Source organism: Stegodyphus dumicola, chromosome 9, assembly GCF_044657685.1.
Source record: "Stegodyphus dumicola isolate Sdum_Otavi_A_Nest chromosome 9, ASM4465768v1".
Lineage (NCBI taxonomy): Eukaryota > Metazoa > Arthropoda > Arachnida > Araneae > Eresidae > Stegodyphus > Stegodyphus dumicola.
In genome coordinates, this window is record NC_140776.1 from 111,468,523 (window position 1) to 111,486,578 (window position 18,056).

The 18,056-nt window shown below is 32.7% G+C and overlaps 1 protein-coding gene across 2 annotated transcripts in view; it reads right to left on the minus strand.

Moving 5' to 3' along the window:
* LOC118193303 (signal-induced proliferation-associated 1-like protein 2) overlaps positions 1–18,056 on the minus strand; it is a 251,828-nt gene that overhangs the window by 55,765 nt on the left and 178,007 nt on the right. For both annotated transcript variants that reach the window (XM_085823912.1, XM_085823913.1), the window contains exons 12-14: positions 3,614–3,759; positions 3,423–3,537; positions 2,030–2,167 (exon numbers count right to left, since the gene is read on the minus strand). In XM_085823912.1, coding sequence (XP_085680038.1) covers positions 2,030–2,167; positions 3,423–3,537; positions 3,614–3,759 — 399 coding nt within the window. The remainder of the gene's footprint in view (positions 1–2,029; positions 2,168–3,422; positions 3,538–3,613; positions 3,760–18,056) is intronic.

Here is an 18,056-nt window from a genome sequence, read left to right on the forward strand (position 1 = left end):
ATTTTTAACAGCCTAGAACTGTGCGAGAAGATATGAAACTCTGAAGTCGAACGATATTTTAAATGTACACAAAATAATAGCAAACACTTCCAGCAATTTAACTAGCTACACAGATATTTGTTAAATATACCCTCTCTAGCTATACACAGAGAGATTGGGTCATTGCAGTTTCAGAGTAGCGATTTATGCCACACGATTCGTTTTCATCAATCATATGGTATACTTAAATTTTTTCTTTGTAAGATACTGGACCACAATTTAGGTATTTTATTTAAAATTTTATTCAATTTATTTGATATTACCACAAGTTCTTCTTTAATACCTGGCTACCTCATATCAATACATTACACATTTTCATTGTAAATTCTAGATTAGGTTAAGAGTACAGATATTTAAAAAAAACCTAACTTCAATCCTGCACTAATGCTCGTTTACATATGTTTTAATACATCAGCTCCCAAATTAAATCTTTAAACAGTTGGTCAGTAATAACAAATTTGATTTATCTTTTCTTCAACAATATACATATAATAGAATTTATTCTAAAGATTAATAGCTCTTGAAGAACATTTTATATAATTACTAATTAAAAACAAAACACTAAATTTATTACAATTAAATTATTTAAGATTTCATATTAAAATTTAAAATAATTTGATGTTATAAACTGAAGTTGCAACTGTCTTTAAAAACTACTTCAGTTGGTCATGATACTCATCTCACTGATGAATAAAACATTCAACATATAAAACAATCAGCTCACTGACAGATATACTACCAATGCAGGGAAAAAATCTATTGTCAAAAATCTACTGATTTTTCAAAAGAGTTTTATCAATCAGTTTTTTTAATGGCTTTATAATTAACCTAAGGAAAATGACTTCAGAACTGTCTTGTGAAATGAATATATAATTTGATCCTCTACATAAGATGATATACATGTCATTTTTAAAAATAAAATTTTTTCATAGCACTTAAAAACATACGAAAACTTTGAGACAAATAAGCCCTGAACTTTATCTTAATCAATTTCAGTCATAAAAAGAATAAGAGAAAAGAAAAATACAGTGACTATTTCCAGTGAAATATAAGAAACAAAACTACTCAGTTGAGAAGTTAAAACCCTTCTTGCTTTGTTTGATCTCTCGAGTTTACAGTAGGGCATCTAATAGTTGTAGCAAACTGCCCGAGTATGAACTTAATGAAAGTAAGTTTTTCCACTCACTTTATATACCATATTTCCTCAACAACAGCTTCTGAAAATATTCCCATCATTTCCCTCTTCTTCTATATATTCAGAGAACAAGTTACCTTAAATTTTATATTGACTTCATTCATATAGTGATTGTTTTTGTCTTACTGACAGAGACAAATCTTCCCAAACTACCTGTGAATGTCATGCCAAACATTTCACTTCTAACTGTGAACTTATGCTAGCATAATACGAAAACCAAGTAATCACAGTGAAGCAAACACAAAGGGACATTCTCTCTGTAATTTTGTTGAAATGGCTGCCCATTCACCTTCTCTAATTATTTATGGATATCGTAACATTAATATATATATACACACACCACACAATATATTCTTACCGGAATGTAGGTTTCTTTTAAAGAAATAATATTTTTTAATGTTCTTATTATAACTGCGTCTTTCAGAAATTAAATTATTCAAAAAATGTTCTGTTCTTAAATTTTAGATGATAAAATTAGAAAAAAAAAAAAAAAAAGGAGGGGAAATGTGGAAGAAATGCTGTAATTACTTATTTGATGCAGGCAGCATATCTTGGGCATCACATTTTACTATGTGAGTAATATATAAACAGTGCAGCATATTACACTTGGCACAATCGTTCACCAGCCATGGTAACAGTCTTAGAAAGAAGAGGGAAAATATGTGAGGAAATATGGTATATAAAACTTTAGGATGTGTTTACCACTTAAAAGTTTGTACCTTTTTTTAAAATATGCCATATAGTTATAGCAAAATAGAAAAAGAGAACTGTTCATTGCTTTGAAGATAAGTATACCTCAACTAAGCGGCTTCCCTGTCGTAATCCAGCCTGCCAAGCAAAGCCGTAATTTTCCACTTCGGTAATAACTCCTTCAAATTGCACATGAAATCCCAGCTGCCCTAAACTATTTCTTCTAAGAATCAATTCTTGAGTCTGTCAATGAGAGAAAAATAAATTTAAAAAAAAATCATATAAATCCAGTTTATTAGCAACTGCATAACATAGTTTAGTAGTAAAACTGTAGAACAGTACAAAGTCTGAGATCAAAACGCCCGGAACTTTGATCAATTTGCATTTTGGAAATTTCCAGATTTTAGACCATCAGTTTAAATTGAATAAATCACAGGTAAACATAGCAACAAAAGGACTTTTTTTATTGTTTAGGTCTAAGAAAAAAATGCAAGCCACTCACAGAGCTGGCATCAGAATCCGAATTATGCTCTTGCTCCTTCTACAACTACTCAAAAGCCAAAGTATGATTCTGGCCAATATCAATATAATGTCATCGAACCAGGGTGGACTTTCCTAGACAGTAGGCATTTTGGGAGTGAACTGTTGGGGGAAAAATCACATTTATGGCACATCTGCTTCACCTTGTTCCACGTTATTTCACCATTCTTAGACTTTGTAAGTACGTTATTTACTTGGACTGGAGCTCTAGGGGTCTGAATATTAGATCACTGTGGATATTGAATGCCCAGATTTTGGACTCTGTACTGTACTACTTAAAAATTATATTTGATATTCTATTTTCAGTATTCATGTAACATTCAAACTACTGCTTTAAGTTAGTTGCTTCCACATTACCTCACAGGAGAATGATGCTGATCCATTAATAAAAGCAATAACTATTTTTTAGCCATATTGCATGACATCTATAATGTGTATAACTCAATAACTCATAAAAATGGCCCTTAGGGCTCATAAAAATAGGCTTTTTTTGTAAAATATGAAAGAATTTCAATTTAACTGATTATTTAATTAACGGAATATTTTCACTTATGCATTCTTACTTATTTGTATTTATTTTAATGTTTAAAAATAGTGTTTTAGTCGCACTATCTAAATAACTAAAAGTGGGAAATTGGGTACTATATGATTACCCTATTTTCTATATTTCTGTGAAATGCTGCACTAAGAATAATTATCATTTTGTCTTAACTGAATTCCCGGAGATAAAAAGTGAACTATGTTAATGTATGGAAAATTCAGCTAATTCGCTGGCTATTCATACTTAAAATATACATTTTCTAATAATTAAGAATGTGAGATATGGAAAATGTTCATCAATAACCATATTTAATGGCTATTAATAACAGAATAACTCTATACTTATTTTCGTAACTTGGAGAAAAAGCAAATTGATATTTTCATACAAATTTGGAGAAAATTTCTAAGTAAATTTTACCTCAGCTCCATTCGTAACACAAAGCAGTCGACTCACTATTTCTTGTATTTCATCAACATCTGGATCTTTGGAACGTATGACGAGACATTCACCTTGATGATAAAATATTTTAAGGCTGAAATAATAAAAATAAACATTTAGTTAGGAAAATTAACAATTTTTGCTTAAACTGTTACATAAAGTTTACGTACCTTGTGGTCTGGGAGGACCAACCAAGAACAGAGGCACATGGGCATACAAATATGATATCTTGATTAGTTTCATCCATCACAACTAAGGTATCTACAGATATGGCAAGCAAGCAGTCCACAACAGAAGATTTACCAAAATCTTCAACCTAAAAAAATAAATAAAATAAATCTGAATGGTTTCAGATTTTAATGGTCACCCAAAAAGGCTTTTTTAAAGTTTAATATGGTTTACCAGAACAGATTATCAACATAGTCCAAGCGAACAGAAAATCATTTTTATGAGATACTAGACATACAGACATTTAAGATTACATAGGAACATTATACATCTTCTGTATATATGGAAAGTGAAAAATACAGATTATCATTCTATAAAAATATTGAATATGTTTAATTACATATATCATGAATGAAATGCATTTTTATTCAAATCCATCCAATTCAAAAGTAAAAAAGATATTCCCAAGAACTGCATCTACTGTTTTTAAAATGACTTAGTTTGTTATTTCATAGAAGACAAATTCAGTCAGAATTTGCTGAATGGCAAAACACTCGAATGAAGAGTGAAGCAACGCACTGACAGTGGATGGCATTTAAAGTGAATCAACGCAAATTCTTGTTTCGAAACCAATAGCCCTTTCGAGTTAAAATTAGTAAGTGGCCAAACATGAAAGAAAATAGAAGGTCAAGAGTTTTTCCTTTTAACAAATTAATAGATTTGCCCATACGGCATATGGACTAGTATTCAGTACAGAAGTTTTAATTTAGATATAGAAGAGTTTATGTGCTCCATTAGTGTTCTGCCCAATTTTTCTTTCTTATTAGATCACAATTTTGTCAAGTGATGGCAAAAACACACTGAAACTACTGTAGTATTGTTTTTCCAATTTTGCAGGAAAATATTTTCACCCAGGATACCACAGGCAAGTTTTTTCTAAAGCAAAGGTGGGAAAAGTTTCAGGGATGATATTTCACACTACACTAATGCTAATAATAATGAAAGTACAGTCAAATAGCAAAAATCCATTGACCTAAAATCCGCCAACTCCTGAAATCTGTGTTCCCTCTTAAAATATAAACATTCAATTTATAGGTTCCAGAAACTGCAACATGGAGAACGAAATATCGACAAAAAAATACTTACCGAGTAATGACCTCATAATTACGACTCATAATGGAAATACCATAGCCGGAAGTATTAAATTATTGACATCATGTTAAAAGTTTTTTCCTTTCCAATCCAAATAAATTAAAGTTTATGAAAAAAATTCTTTCAAGTGACCATTCTTTTTCACTTTGTAATTATTTAAAAATAAATAAATAAATAAATAAAAATAAAAAAACCATCAAAGACCACATTTATTTGTTAGGTGAATCGCGCAATTCTGTTTTCCAAACAACATGTAAATATGTATGGCCATCTTCTCTACTTATTGAAACCGAGTGATGACAGTGAATTTTCTGATTTTAGGGTCAGTGGTTATAAAACAAGAGAATTGCTTTTATATTTGAAAGAAAGAATAAATGAGTTGGCTTTGCAAAAGAATATATCGTTGAATGGATGATGTGTTCAGATGAGCCAACACTGGCATATCAGATGACCAATGATGAAATCATTGGCTCGGTTTTGAGCTCATCACAGCAAGAAAATGATTCTGAGACTGACACAGATAGTTAGTTTGATATTAGTGAGAAAATATCTTCTAATGAAAGGTTTGGAACATGGTTAAAAATACCTAAAATGTTTAGAACAGAGCTGTCCTTTTTTTTTTTTTAAACTCTAGAGCACTTTAACTCTTTGAAACTAAAGCCTTTTCTAACCTGTATGTTTAACTACCAAACAGCCCAAAATGGTTTTTGAGAGTCACAACAGTTTCCTTCCTTCCCCATCCATTAACGAAATTTTTCTATTTCTAATTTTCGAATTTCGACCGTTTGGGGCGGTTGTGGTCGTTTGAACGAAAGGCCATCTGGGGTGCTATGGTAATGTGTATTAAAAAATATGCTCTATTAATATCCCTTATTTTTATATGTCTTTATTGTATGTGTGCTTAATGCTTTTAAATACCCATACAATCACTAATATCAATGAATAATATAATATACTACATATATATGTAATGCATATAATAAATTAATGTAATAATATACATAATAATTTCATTAAATGTATCTGTCTTATTTATTTTACACTTTTAGTCTGAATATTATGATTTATCTTTTCTGTCCTGAAATCTGCAAAATTCACACAACCTCTGGTCCCCAGTGTTGCGGATTTCTGGATGTGTCTCTCTCATACTCATTCCATCATTGTGCAGCTTCATGAGCACTAGCAGTAAATCCATGCTCTCCTCCTTGAAATTTATCATAAAATTTTAGGGCTTTCTCTTGTAAAATTGGCCATAAAATGGGTGTTCCCTGTTTCCTTTGCTGCCTGAACCACAATTAAAGCACCTAGCTCACTTTTCGTATTCACCATCTTTCATGTTTTTTCTGCCTTTAAAACTATCTATACATGTTCTTTTCACACACCAAGACTCGATTTTGGACATCTTCTTTTCCACCCTATGGAAGTAGTCTGTCTAACACCTAAATGCACGGTAATTTTGTTTACATTTTCCCCTTTGTCCAGTCTTCTTAAGGCATCTAGTTTCATTTTCCTTGTAATGGTAATCTCTTTTCTTTTCTTTTTGAACGACATTTTCGCTTCACAAAATTTCAAGAGTTCCCAAAAATATGTTAACACTTATACGCTTGGAAGTGAGAGTTTAGTTTGCAATAAGATGCAGTCACAAAACTTCAGACAAGTCTCCTAACGTTTCTCAACAATAGAAAGGATTGTGAGCCAGCGGCAACTTTCTTCGTATCCTCGAAAGAAGCAGACAGCTTTGCCAAGTATTCTTGAAATTTGTTAGGCAGTTCCAAGAATACAATGGCGAAAACAGCAAAAATTACAGAAAACGAACACTCATCTTTGAACAGTTGTTGAGTGGTACAGAATGTCAAGATATCGAGATTTGAGTTTGGGGGACCTACTATAGTGTTTGTGCTACAAGGGAGGCACTCAAAATACACAGCAAGTCGAAAGTCCTCGAGAGATTGGTGGGAGGAGATAGGGGAGGGAGACCCTTGGATTCCCTCCTAGGTGTTTTTTCTCAAAATTCAGATAGAACTATACAGTTAGTGTAGCAGGACTACACTTGTAATAAAATATTTTTATTTTCCCCACAGCTATTTGGTAAAGCATGCTATCAAAATCGTAAAAAACAACCTTATATTTAGCGTAGGTATAATGAAACACTCAATCGATTTCGAGGGCAGCTAAAGGTTCCTCCTCATTAGGAGAAAGAAATACATAGAAAGAAGAAAATAGGAATCACAGAAACACGTGGTGCTTATCAGCACTGCACGTGGTTATAACTAGATTTTTAATCACAGTTGCACTGGCCGCCTACTTTTACTGAGCCAGGCTGTCTGATCAAGCATAAAGAAATATTGGCGAAGTTAAAATAGGGAGCGAGGGGCAAATGCACATTACGCTCAAAATCTGAACTTCAAATAATGGAAAGCAACCACTGAACGGATTTTTATACCCTCTGGTAGTACCAAGTGCGAGGAGGTAACGCCATCTATCGGCAAAAATAATTGAATTAAGACAGTAGAATTTTAAAGGCATTAGGAAGGACTGGATTGGACTTCAAATCATTAACTAAACTTTCTAAATCTTTGTGAATGTGAAAAGCCTCAAGAAAATCCAATTCGCCTATGGAAGAAGCCTTTTGGATGATTTTTGCAGACCCAAAATCAAAATTATGGTTAAAAGTCCAGCTATGATACGCTATTGAAGACTTGTTAACCGATACCGTTTGTCAACGGCATAAAAATGTGCTCATTTCTAAATTCCAAAAACTCACACACCAGTCGGATAGTCCCAATTATCTAGCTGATCTTCCCACTGTAAACGTTAACTCCATCGTTAATATCTCCAATAGGAATCTTTCGGAGGATCAGTTAAAAGTATTAAAATATAATTTCAACTTTTCAAAGACATCTAAACCTTCAATTCCTCAAATCATCGCCCCTATAGAGAAAGCCTTTAAATTTTCCAAAATTTCGGAAACGCAGAAGGATACAATCCGCCACCTAATTACTCATAACGTTAATTTTAACAATAAATCTTTGGGTTCTAATCTTAGCAAAAAGGAAAATGAGATCTTACGTGAAATTCATTCTGATACTAATATCATTATCTCTAAAGCTGATAAGGGCGAACAGATCGTTGTTATGGACAAACACACATATATTACTGGAGTTTCTAAATTGATAAATGAAGGCCCATACTGCTCGATCCCTAAAGATCCTTCAACTTCGGACCTCATGAAAGTAAAAAGTGCTATTAAATCTTCCCACATTCTGCCAACTCAGTTGAAGAAATCACTTATTCCGCCTATTACTAATTGCGCTAGACTTTATGCTCTTCCAAAAGTCCACAAAACCGGTATTCCTTTTCGACCAATTGTTTCCAACATAGGTACTGCTTCATATCCTTTGGCCAAATATTTAGTTTCCAGATTTTCTTCTCTACTTGATAACAATATTCACACTGTAAAAAATTCTGTTGAAGTCATTGATAAACTTAAAAATATTTCCCCACTTCATTCCATTATGGTTTCATTTGATGTCAAATCATTGTTTACTAATGTTCCGTTCGAAGGAGCACTAAATTGTCTTGAAACTAGGCTTCGGGAATTTCACTTCACACATACTGAAATTAATGAGTTGGTTTCGCTTACTAAAGTTTCTCTAAGTCAAACCCACTTTATTTTCCAAAATGCATATTTTCGTCAAGTTGAAGGATTGGCTATGGGTAATCCTCTCAGTCCGGTACTTGCTGACATTTATATGCACTATTTTGAGATGAAATTATTTGATAAATTATCTTTTCGTCTTTGGATTCGGTATGTTGACGACACTTTCGCACTTTTTGACGGTTATAAAGAGGATTTATCCGAGATTCTATCTATTATGAATTCAATTGATCCAGCCATCCAATTCACTCTTGAAATTGAATCCAACAATTCCCTCCCCTTCCTCGATATTCTTATAATCCGCAATGAAACCGATTTTAGCACCACTGTGTACCGTAAACCCTTTGCAGTTTGTTTACCACCCCATGCCAAGTCATGCCACCCTGTTAAGCAAAAAATGGCTTCTTTTTACTATTATGTTTTCCGCATGCTAAAAGTTTGTTCCTCTGAATCTTTGCTTACCAATGAACTTAATTATTTGAGAGCAGTTGCGATTGACCGTGGATTTTCTCCCGTGATTATTGATAAAGCCGTCAAAAAATTTTCAGATTCCCATCTAAGAAGACATTCCATTGTTAGAAATAATATCAATGACCTTGTCGTGCTTCCATTTTATCCTTCTGTTAGCTATAAAATTGCACGGATTCTCCAGAAATTCAATTTTCAAGTCGGTTTCTCCCCTATTAATAAAATTCACCCTTCGATTCTAAAAGATTGCGTTTCTGTCTTGAATTCTTGGGGAATTTATAGTATATCATGTCAGTGTGGTTTAAGATATATTGGCCAAACAAAAAGAGCGTTGAAGTTTCGTATCAAGGAACATGAATCTTATGTCAAAAAAGGGGAAATTAACAAGTCTTCAATAGCGTATCATAGCTGGACTTTTAACCATAATTTTGATTTTGGGTCTGCAAAAATCATCCAAAAGGCTTCTTCCATAGGCGAATTGGATTTTCTTGAGGCTTTTCACATTCACAAAGATTTAGAAAGTTTAGTTAATGATTTGAAGTCCAATCCAGTCCTTCCTAATGCCTTTAAAATTCTACTGTCTTAATTCAATTATTTTTGCCGATAGATGGCGTTACCTCCTCGCACTTGGTACTACCAGAGGGTATAAAAATCCGTTCAGTGGTTGCTTTCCATTATTTGAAGTTCAGATTTTGAGCGTAATGTGCATTTGCCCCTCGCTCCCTATTTTAACTTCGCCAATATTTCTTTATGCTTGATCAGACAGCCTGGCTCAGTAAAAGTAGGCGGCCAGTGCAACTCTGATTAAAAATTTAGTTATAACCACGTGCAGTGCTGATAAGCACCACGTGTTTCTGTGATTCCTATTTTCTTCTTTCTATGTATTTCTTTCTCCTGATGAGGAGGGACCTTTAGCTGACCTCGAAATCGATTGAGTGTTTCATTATACCTACGCTAAATAAAAGGTTGTTTTTTACGATTTTGATTGTCACATTAGCGTGTTTCTCTTCTAGTCTAAAGCATGCTATATTTAATTTTTCTTTCAAATTTAATCTCTCTGCTACTGATTCACAAACTAAGAGACTTAAGAGCACTAAATGCAGGTATTCATTTCTGCTATTATTAATTAATAACTGACCCATGAAATTAACATAGCTAGATTTATTAAAAATCATTATATAGTTTTCTTTCTTTTTATAATATCTCTTTTACATGTTTGTATCTTCCTTGCACTTTGGAAAAATGATAGTACCTCAAGCCATCAAATTTTGGACACATGAAGCCCTGCATCCATACATGGGTACTTTAAAGTCCAAATTTCGAATTCCTTATTTATTTATTTTATATTTTGTGCGGGTTAAAGGAATTTTTATTTAAAACTTAGCAATAAAAGCTTTGTGTTGCCACTAAGAAAAGCATAGGATATCTATGTTTCAAATTTAATAAGCAAGCTCAGCAATATGAAAGAATCATGCTACTACATGACAAAATGCAAAAAAATTTTCTTTTGAATTTAATCAACAAATTAACAATTTAAAAGAAATGTGCTCTGAGCCCAAATTATTATATTTTTATATTCTACATGGCAGTGTATTATCGTTTGGCAAAGCAAAACACATTTTTTCTTTCAAACTTTATTCTGTTATTAATTACTAGCTAGTGCAATGAAGTTACATTAACCGAGTTCATTGTATGATCTTAAATTCATTTAGTGCGAAAACAAGTTACTACTACTTGCGCAATTGCTGCAAAGTTAGTTAATATTAATTTATTTCCTAAACAATATTGATTAATTGATTATATTATCTCCTAAGTTTAATTAAAGTAGAATTATTTTAAAAGAGTGAATTCATACTGGTAAGTTATATTTTGAAAGATGTTTTGAAGTAACTTGAAAGCAAAATGTTAATAATGTTTTAATGGGGACTGGAGTTAAATCATCATGAAGAATAAAATTTCAATTGTAAAAGGAAAAATTAAAAACATGTAATCATTGTCATTGATCGGAAATAAGTTGACTTTTCAAGGGAAAAAACCAACTCCCGTTCAATGAAGAATAATTGATAAAAATACGTAAATACGAAGGTGTTTCGTCTTTACTCGAGTTATAAGTTAAAGCCAAACCGGCAATTCTAGTCAGGCCAAATATTTCCGCGAATAGAAGGGATTACAAACCAATGCTGATACTCAAAGAACTAATTCTTATGAAGCATTTTAGTCAATTCAATTTGGAGTAAAACGCAATTTCTGTAGAGAAATCCGAAATAACGAGTAACCGTCCCCGACACATTCATGTTTATGCATTTGAGTTCTATATTATTTGTAAAAATTAAACATTGGAAATTGTCATTATGAAATCGAATTCAAAGTAAAATTGAAATAAACATAGAAGTTTACAAAATAAGATAAATAATGCAAACTTTCTAAAAACAATTCAAAGACAATATAAAAATAATATAAAAAATAATATATAATAAGAACAGTGAATGTACATGAAGATATAAAGGAGAGAAAAGGTATTAAGTAACTTACATTCTTTCTAGTGGGGGAGTTGGCAAAGTGTTCTCTTTGTGTCTGACTCATAAGTGTAGGGTGTCCTAAAATTCTTAGCGGCAGTGGGGGCTTTGAATAATATCAGTCGGTAAGACTTGGGTGAAGTAGTTTATGGTAGTGGGTGGGACTCTGAATTCTTGAGGGATGTATTATGTGGAGTTCTTATTTGAGTGAGGCTGTCTGTTAAGATTTTTTTGAAAATACTAGTGAATGGAAATTAATTGATTTCTGGCTAATTGTCGTGTCACAATGATTAAGAATTTAAGAAAGGAAAAAAGGAATTTTCACTGTCCAAAAGCTATTAGACAGACTAAAGTCATGAAAGAGACCCATTTTTTTAGTAACAGCATACGTCTGAAGACAATTAGCTTTTTACAATATATACAATTGAGTAATTACACTATATACAAATCCTTCAACTGATAGCCATCCAACTTATACCGCCTTCTCAGGTTTAGGAACAAATTATCATATCCCTATCAGTTAAATGATTTAGAGTGAGTACTTAACGCCTGCTCTTTTAAGGCAACGGTTGATAAATTGGATGGGTATTAGATTATTTTTGAGAATTTTAATAAGGAGCAAAATTTCGCGTTGAAAATCTATTGTATCTGTGCAAATAATTTTAATTCGTTGTATTTGATTAATTATAGTATTGTTAATTACTTTTTTGGATATGCTGGAGTTCCAATTTATTAATTTGTTAGTATTGAAATTGAAGTTTCTTGTTTTGTCAAAAAGTAAAATTTTTTTGTAGTTAATGATTTGAAGATCTAGAAAGTCTATGCTATTTTGTGAATTATTAGTTTTATTAAGTGTAAGACAATTCGGATAAATCTCGGAGTGTTCAATTTTATCAAAATTATTAATTGTAATAAGGTCATCAATATATCTGTAGGTGTGTTTGTAGTAATTTAACTCTTGTGGTTGTAGATTTTTTTGGAAGTTAAATTCTTTGACAAATAAAAAGATATTACAGATCGAGGTGCTGGAATGTAAGCCCATTGGCAATCCTCTGACTTGTTTAAAAAGTTGCTTTTGAAACTTGATGTAGTTATGAAAAAGTGTGCATTTTAGGTAGGTTTTCCATTTGTCAAGAGTCAGGATATTGAGTATATTAGGGAAAAGTTTTGGTAGATCAATTAGACTGGTATAGATTTCTTCTAGAGAAAGTGAGGTATATAAGTTTTCAAAATCATAGCAGTTATAGCAGTTAATGTTTTGGATGTTAATGGTTTGAAATGGTATTAATGACAGGACTGTTATTATGAATGATCCAGCAATAGTTATGATTAGTGTTACAATCATTGAAAATAAATTTACAGATTTTATTAAGTTGAATAGAAAAATAATAGTCTACGTTTTTCTTGTAATTATTAGTTCCAATAGCTATAAATCTGAATTTTAATGGTGTTTTATGGAATTTGGGAATCGCATAAAGATTAGTAAATCTGTTGTAGTTTGCATTGAAAGTAATATTGAGTTTCTTATGAAAAGTTTTAATCCTGTTTATTATAGATGTTTCTGTAAGGTTGGCTAATTGATAAGTAGTTGCATTGAGAAGTTCATTATGAATAATTTCTGCGTAGGATTGTTTTCATATAATGCTAAAGTTATTAGTTGCTTTATCGATTTTTGTAATAGTAAAAAGCTGTTTTAATTATCAGATATTAAAAAATTAAAACAGCTTTTTACTATTACAAAAATAGATATCGCAACTTGCATCAGATATTAAAAAATTAAAACAGCTTTTTACTATTACAAAAATAGATATCGCAACTTACATCAGATATTAAAAAATTAAAACAGCTTTTTACTATTACAAAAATAGATAAAGCAACTAATAACTTTAGCATTATATGAAAACAATTCTACGCAGAAATTATTCATAAAGAACTTCTCAACGCAACTACTTAACAATTAGCCAACCTTACAGAAACATCTGCAATAAACAGGAATAAAACTTTTCATAAGAAACTCAATATTACTTTCAATGCAAACTACAACAGATTTACTAATCTTTTATGAGATTCCCAAATTCCATTAACACCATTAAAATTCAGATTTATAGCTAATGGAACTAATAATTACAAGAAAAATGTAGACTATTATTTTTCAATTCAACTTAATAAAATCTGGAATTTATTTTCAATAATTGTAACACTAATCATAACTAGTTGCGTTGAGAAGTTCTTTATGAACTTCTTATGTTCTTTATGAACTTCTGGATCATTCATAATAACACTACCGTCATTAATACCATTCAAACCATTAACATCCAAAACATTAACTGCTATGACTTTGAAAACTTATATACCTCACTTCCTCTAGAAGAAATCTATACCAGTCTACTTGATCTGCCCTGATATGCTCAATATCATGACTCTTGACAAATGGAAAACCTACCTAAAATGCACACTTTTTCAAAACTACATCAAGTTTCAAAATCAACTTTTTAAACAAGTCAGAGGATTGCCAATGGGCTTACATTCCAGCACCTCGATCTGTAATATCTTTTTATTTGTCAAAGAATTTAACTTCCAAAAAAATCTACAACCACAAGAGTTAAATTACTACAAACACACCTACAGATATATTGATGACCTTATTACAATTAATAATTTTGATAAAATTGAACACTCCGAGATTTATCCGAATTGTCTTACACTTAATAAAACTAATAATTCACAAAATAGCATAGACTTTCTAGATCTTCAAATCATTAACTACAAAAAAATTTACTTTTTGACAAAACAAGAAACTTCAATTTCAATACTAACAAATTAATAAATTGGAACTCCAACATATCCAAAAAAGTAATTAACAATACTATAATTAATCAAATACAACAAATTAAAATTATTTGCACAGATACAATAGATTTTCAACGCGAAATTTTGCTCCTTATTAAAATTCTCAAAAATAATCTAATACCCATCCAATTTACCAACCGTTGCCTTAAAAGAGCAGGGTTAAATACTCATTCTAAATCATTTAACTGATAGGGATATGATAATTTGTTCCTAAACCTGAGAAGGCGGTATAAGTTGGATGGCTATCAGTTGAAGGATTTGTATATAGTGTAATTACTCAATTGTATATATTGTAAAAAGCTAATTGTCTTCAGACGTATGCTGTTACTAAAAAAATGGGTCTATTTCATGACTTTAGTCTGTCTAATAGCTTTTGGACAGTGAAAATTCCTTTTTTCCTTCCTTAAATTCTTAATCATTGTGACACGACAATTAGCCAGAAATCAATTAATTTCCATTCACTAGTATTTTCAAAAAAATCTTAACAGACAGTCTCACGCAAATAAGAACTCCACATAATACATCCCTCAAGAATTCAGAGTCCCACCCACTACCATAAATTACTTCACCCAAGTCTTACCGACTGATATTATTCAAAGCCCCCACTGCCGCTAAGAATTTTAGGACACCCTACACTTATGAGTCAGACACAAAGAGAACACTTTGCCAACTCCCCCACTAGAAAGAATGTAAGTTACTTAATACCTTTTCTGGCCTTTATATCTTCATGTACATTCACTGTTCTTATTATATATTATTTTTTATATTATTTTTATATTGTCTTTGAATTGTTTTTACAAAGTTTGCATTATTTATCTTATTTTGTAATCTTCTATGTTTATTTCAACTTAACTTTGAATTCGATTTCATAATGACAATTTCCAATGTTTAATTTTTACAAATAATATAGAACTCAAATGCATAAACATGAAGGTGTCGGGGACGGTTACTCGAGTTATTTCAGATTTCTCTACAGAAATTGCTTTTTACTCCAAATTGAATTGACTAAAATGCTTCATAAGAATTAGTTCTTTGAGTATCAGCATTGGTTCGTAATCCCTTCTATTCGCGGAAATATTTGGCCTGACTAGAATTGCCGGTTTGGCTTTAACTTATAACTCGAGTAAAGACGAAACACCTTCGTATTTACGTATTTTTATCAATTATTCTTCATTGAACGGGAGTTGGTTTTTTCCCTTGAAAAGTCAACTTATTTCCGATCAATGACAATGATTACATGTTTTTAATTTTTCCTTTTACAATTGAAATTTTATTCTTCATGATGATTTAACTCCAGTCCCCATTAAAACATTATTAACATTTTGCTTTCAAGTTACTTCAAAACATCTTTCAAAATATAACTTACCAGTATGGATTCACTCTTTTAAAATAATTCTACTTTAATTAAACTTAGGAGATAATATAATCAATTAATCAATATTGTTCAGGAAATAATATATATATATAATGAGAGAATATTTGTTAAATTCAAATTATATATAGATAATTTGAATTATAATACAGAGTGTTTCATAGATCATGGGACAAACTTGGAGGGGTGGTGGAGCGTACTAAAACATGCATTTTTTTATAGGAATGTAGAGTCTAAAGTGACGGGTTAAGGCAGAAACGGGAGAAAAAAAAAAAGAAAAAAAAAAGACACAAGAGGGAAACGTGCTTATATACAAAATAAACACAAAGTGCTTCTTTGTAGCAATACAGTATTCACAATAAATGTTCAAAATTGCAATCGCCAGCAGTAATACATGCTTGGTTATGTCGCAGAAGGGATTGACGAACATTTTGAAAAACAACAGGCATTTTGCACATGCTTGCAGCCACAATGGATAGTCGTGCAACGAGGTCAACCAGTGAGTCAACGGGAGTCTCATAAATGATGCTCTTCAGATGGCCTCATAAAAAAAAAATCAGAACTGGATAATTCTGGCGAACAGGGTGGGCATCGAACGGGTCCACCATGGCCAATTTATCGGCCCGAAAATGCCCCATCCAAGTAATTGTGCACTCGCGCATGGTTATGAGCTGGTGCACCATCATGCTGGGACCACATGCGATCACAAACGACAGCCGGAACATCCTGCAGCATTTCCGGTAGTACCTCTTGCAGAAAAATATGACAACATAAGCCATTTGTATGTGCAGGTAAGAGGTGTGGGCCTATGAGGTAGTCGTTAACAATACCCGCCCACATATTCACGAAGAAGAGGGTTTGGAATGCATGTGCACATGAATTACGAGTTGCCCACACGTGCATGTTGTGGCTACTAAAGATGTCGTCCTGTGAGAAAGTTGCCTCGTCTGTGAATAGCACATTCGATGGGAAATCCGCCTGCGACGCACGCTGCTGCAAGAACCAATGACAGAAATGAACTCGAAGAGGTTAATCTGTCTCTTGCAAGGCTTGGACTCTCTGCAAATGGTATGGATGCAAACCATTTTCATGCAATACTCTCCAAATGGTGGAATGACTCAGCTACAGACAACGTGCAATAGCTCTTGTACTTGTCTCAGGTGATTCACGGACAATGTTCAAGGTGGGTTCTTCAATGCGAGGTTGTCGTGCACTTCTTCTTCCACTCCTAGTGTCAGAGGTGGCTTCAAATGAGCCGTTTTCACACAGAGACTGATGCAACCTCTCGAACATTGTTTGCTTCGGCATACACCTGTTCGGAAACCATTCCTGGTATAACCTTAGTGCTGCTCTGCCATTCCCATTAGCAGCACCATACATGAGACGCACATCAGCTTTTTCCTTATACGTAAACTCACCCACCACGCTCGACATCAGAGTTGCAAATGATCCTCTGATGCATCAGATCATGGTTTGCCTGGCTCACTACCGCTGTATTGCCAGCCAATCAGCTGTAGTTCCTATTAATGTTCCCTTCCTTGAACATTTACTGTGAATACTGTATTGCTGCAAAGAAGCACTTTGCGTTGATCTTGCACATAAACACATTTTCCTCTCGTGTAGTCTTTTTTTTTTTTTTTGGCATTCCTGCCCTAACCCTTCACTTTAGACCCTACATTCCTATACAAAAAAATGTATGTTTTAGTATGCTCCACCACTCCTCCAAGTTTGTTCCATGATCTATGAAATACCCTTGTATTATAATAGCTATTTTATGTAGCTTATCCAGCCACATAAAATAACTATTGCAAGCAGCTAGTCTTTTAAATGGATGATAATAACCCTAATTTTTGTCTAGATGTTTATCATTATCTGAAGGCATTAACAGTGAGCTAGCTCACTTCGCCCTTAGCTGGAGCATAGGATGTTTGAATTTTAGTTTAGTAGATTTTGTTATTTTGTTCCATTATTTCAGTTGCATTTAAAGTTATGGTGTGTGTGAATAAAGGTTATGTTTAAAGAAAAGGAGTCATGTCAATTTAAGGATATACACAAGCACATAACCATCCACGCCACCATAAAATGGTGACCCGGCGTCAACAACCATAAAATGGCAATCCGGCTACTTGCATGAAGCTTATACTGGTTGTTCGTTTAAGAGTTTGGTTCCAAAACTTTTGTGTTTTTTTCCCTTCAGCCACTGACAGGGAGGAAACAGCAGCCATCAAGATTCCAATTTACAATGCGATTGACCCAACATTGTGGTCTGCTATGTGTGAAGCAACTTTTGCTTTAGCCACACCCAAGCCTATTACGGATTCGCAGACAAAATTTAATTACTGCGTCGCTCATTTGCCGCTGGAAATTGTTAGAGATATCATTCTCCGGGAATGTACAGATGCTTCTTACAAAGACCTCAAAGCTGCTAT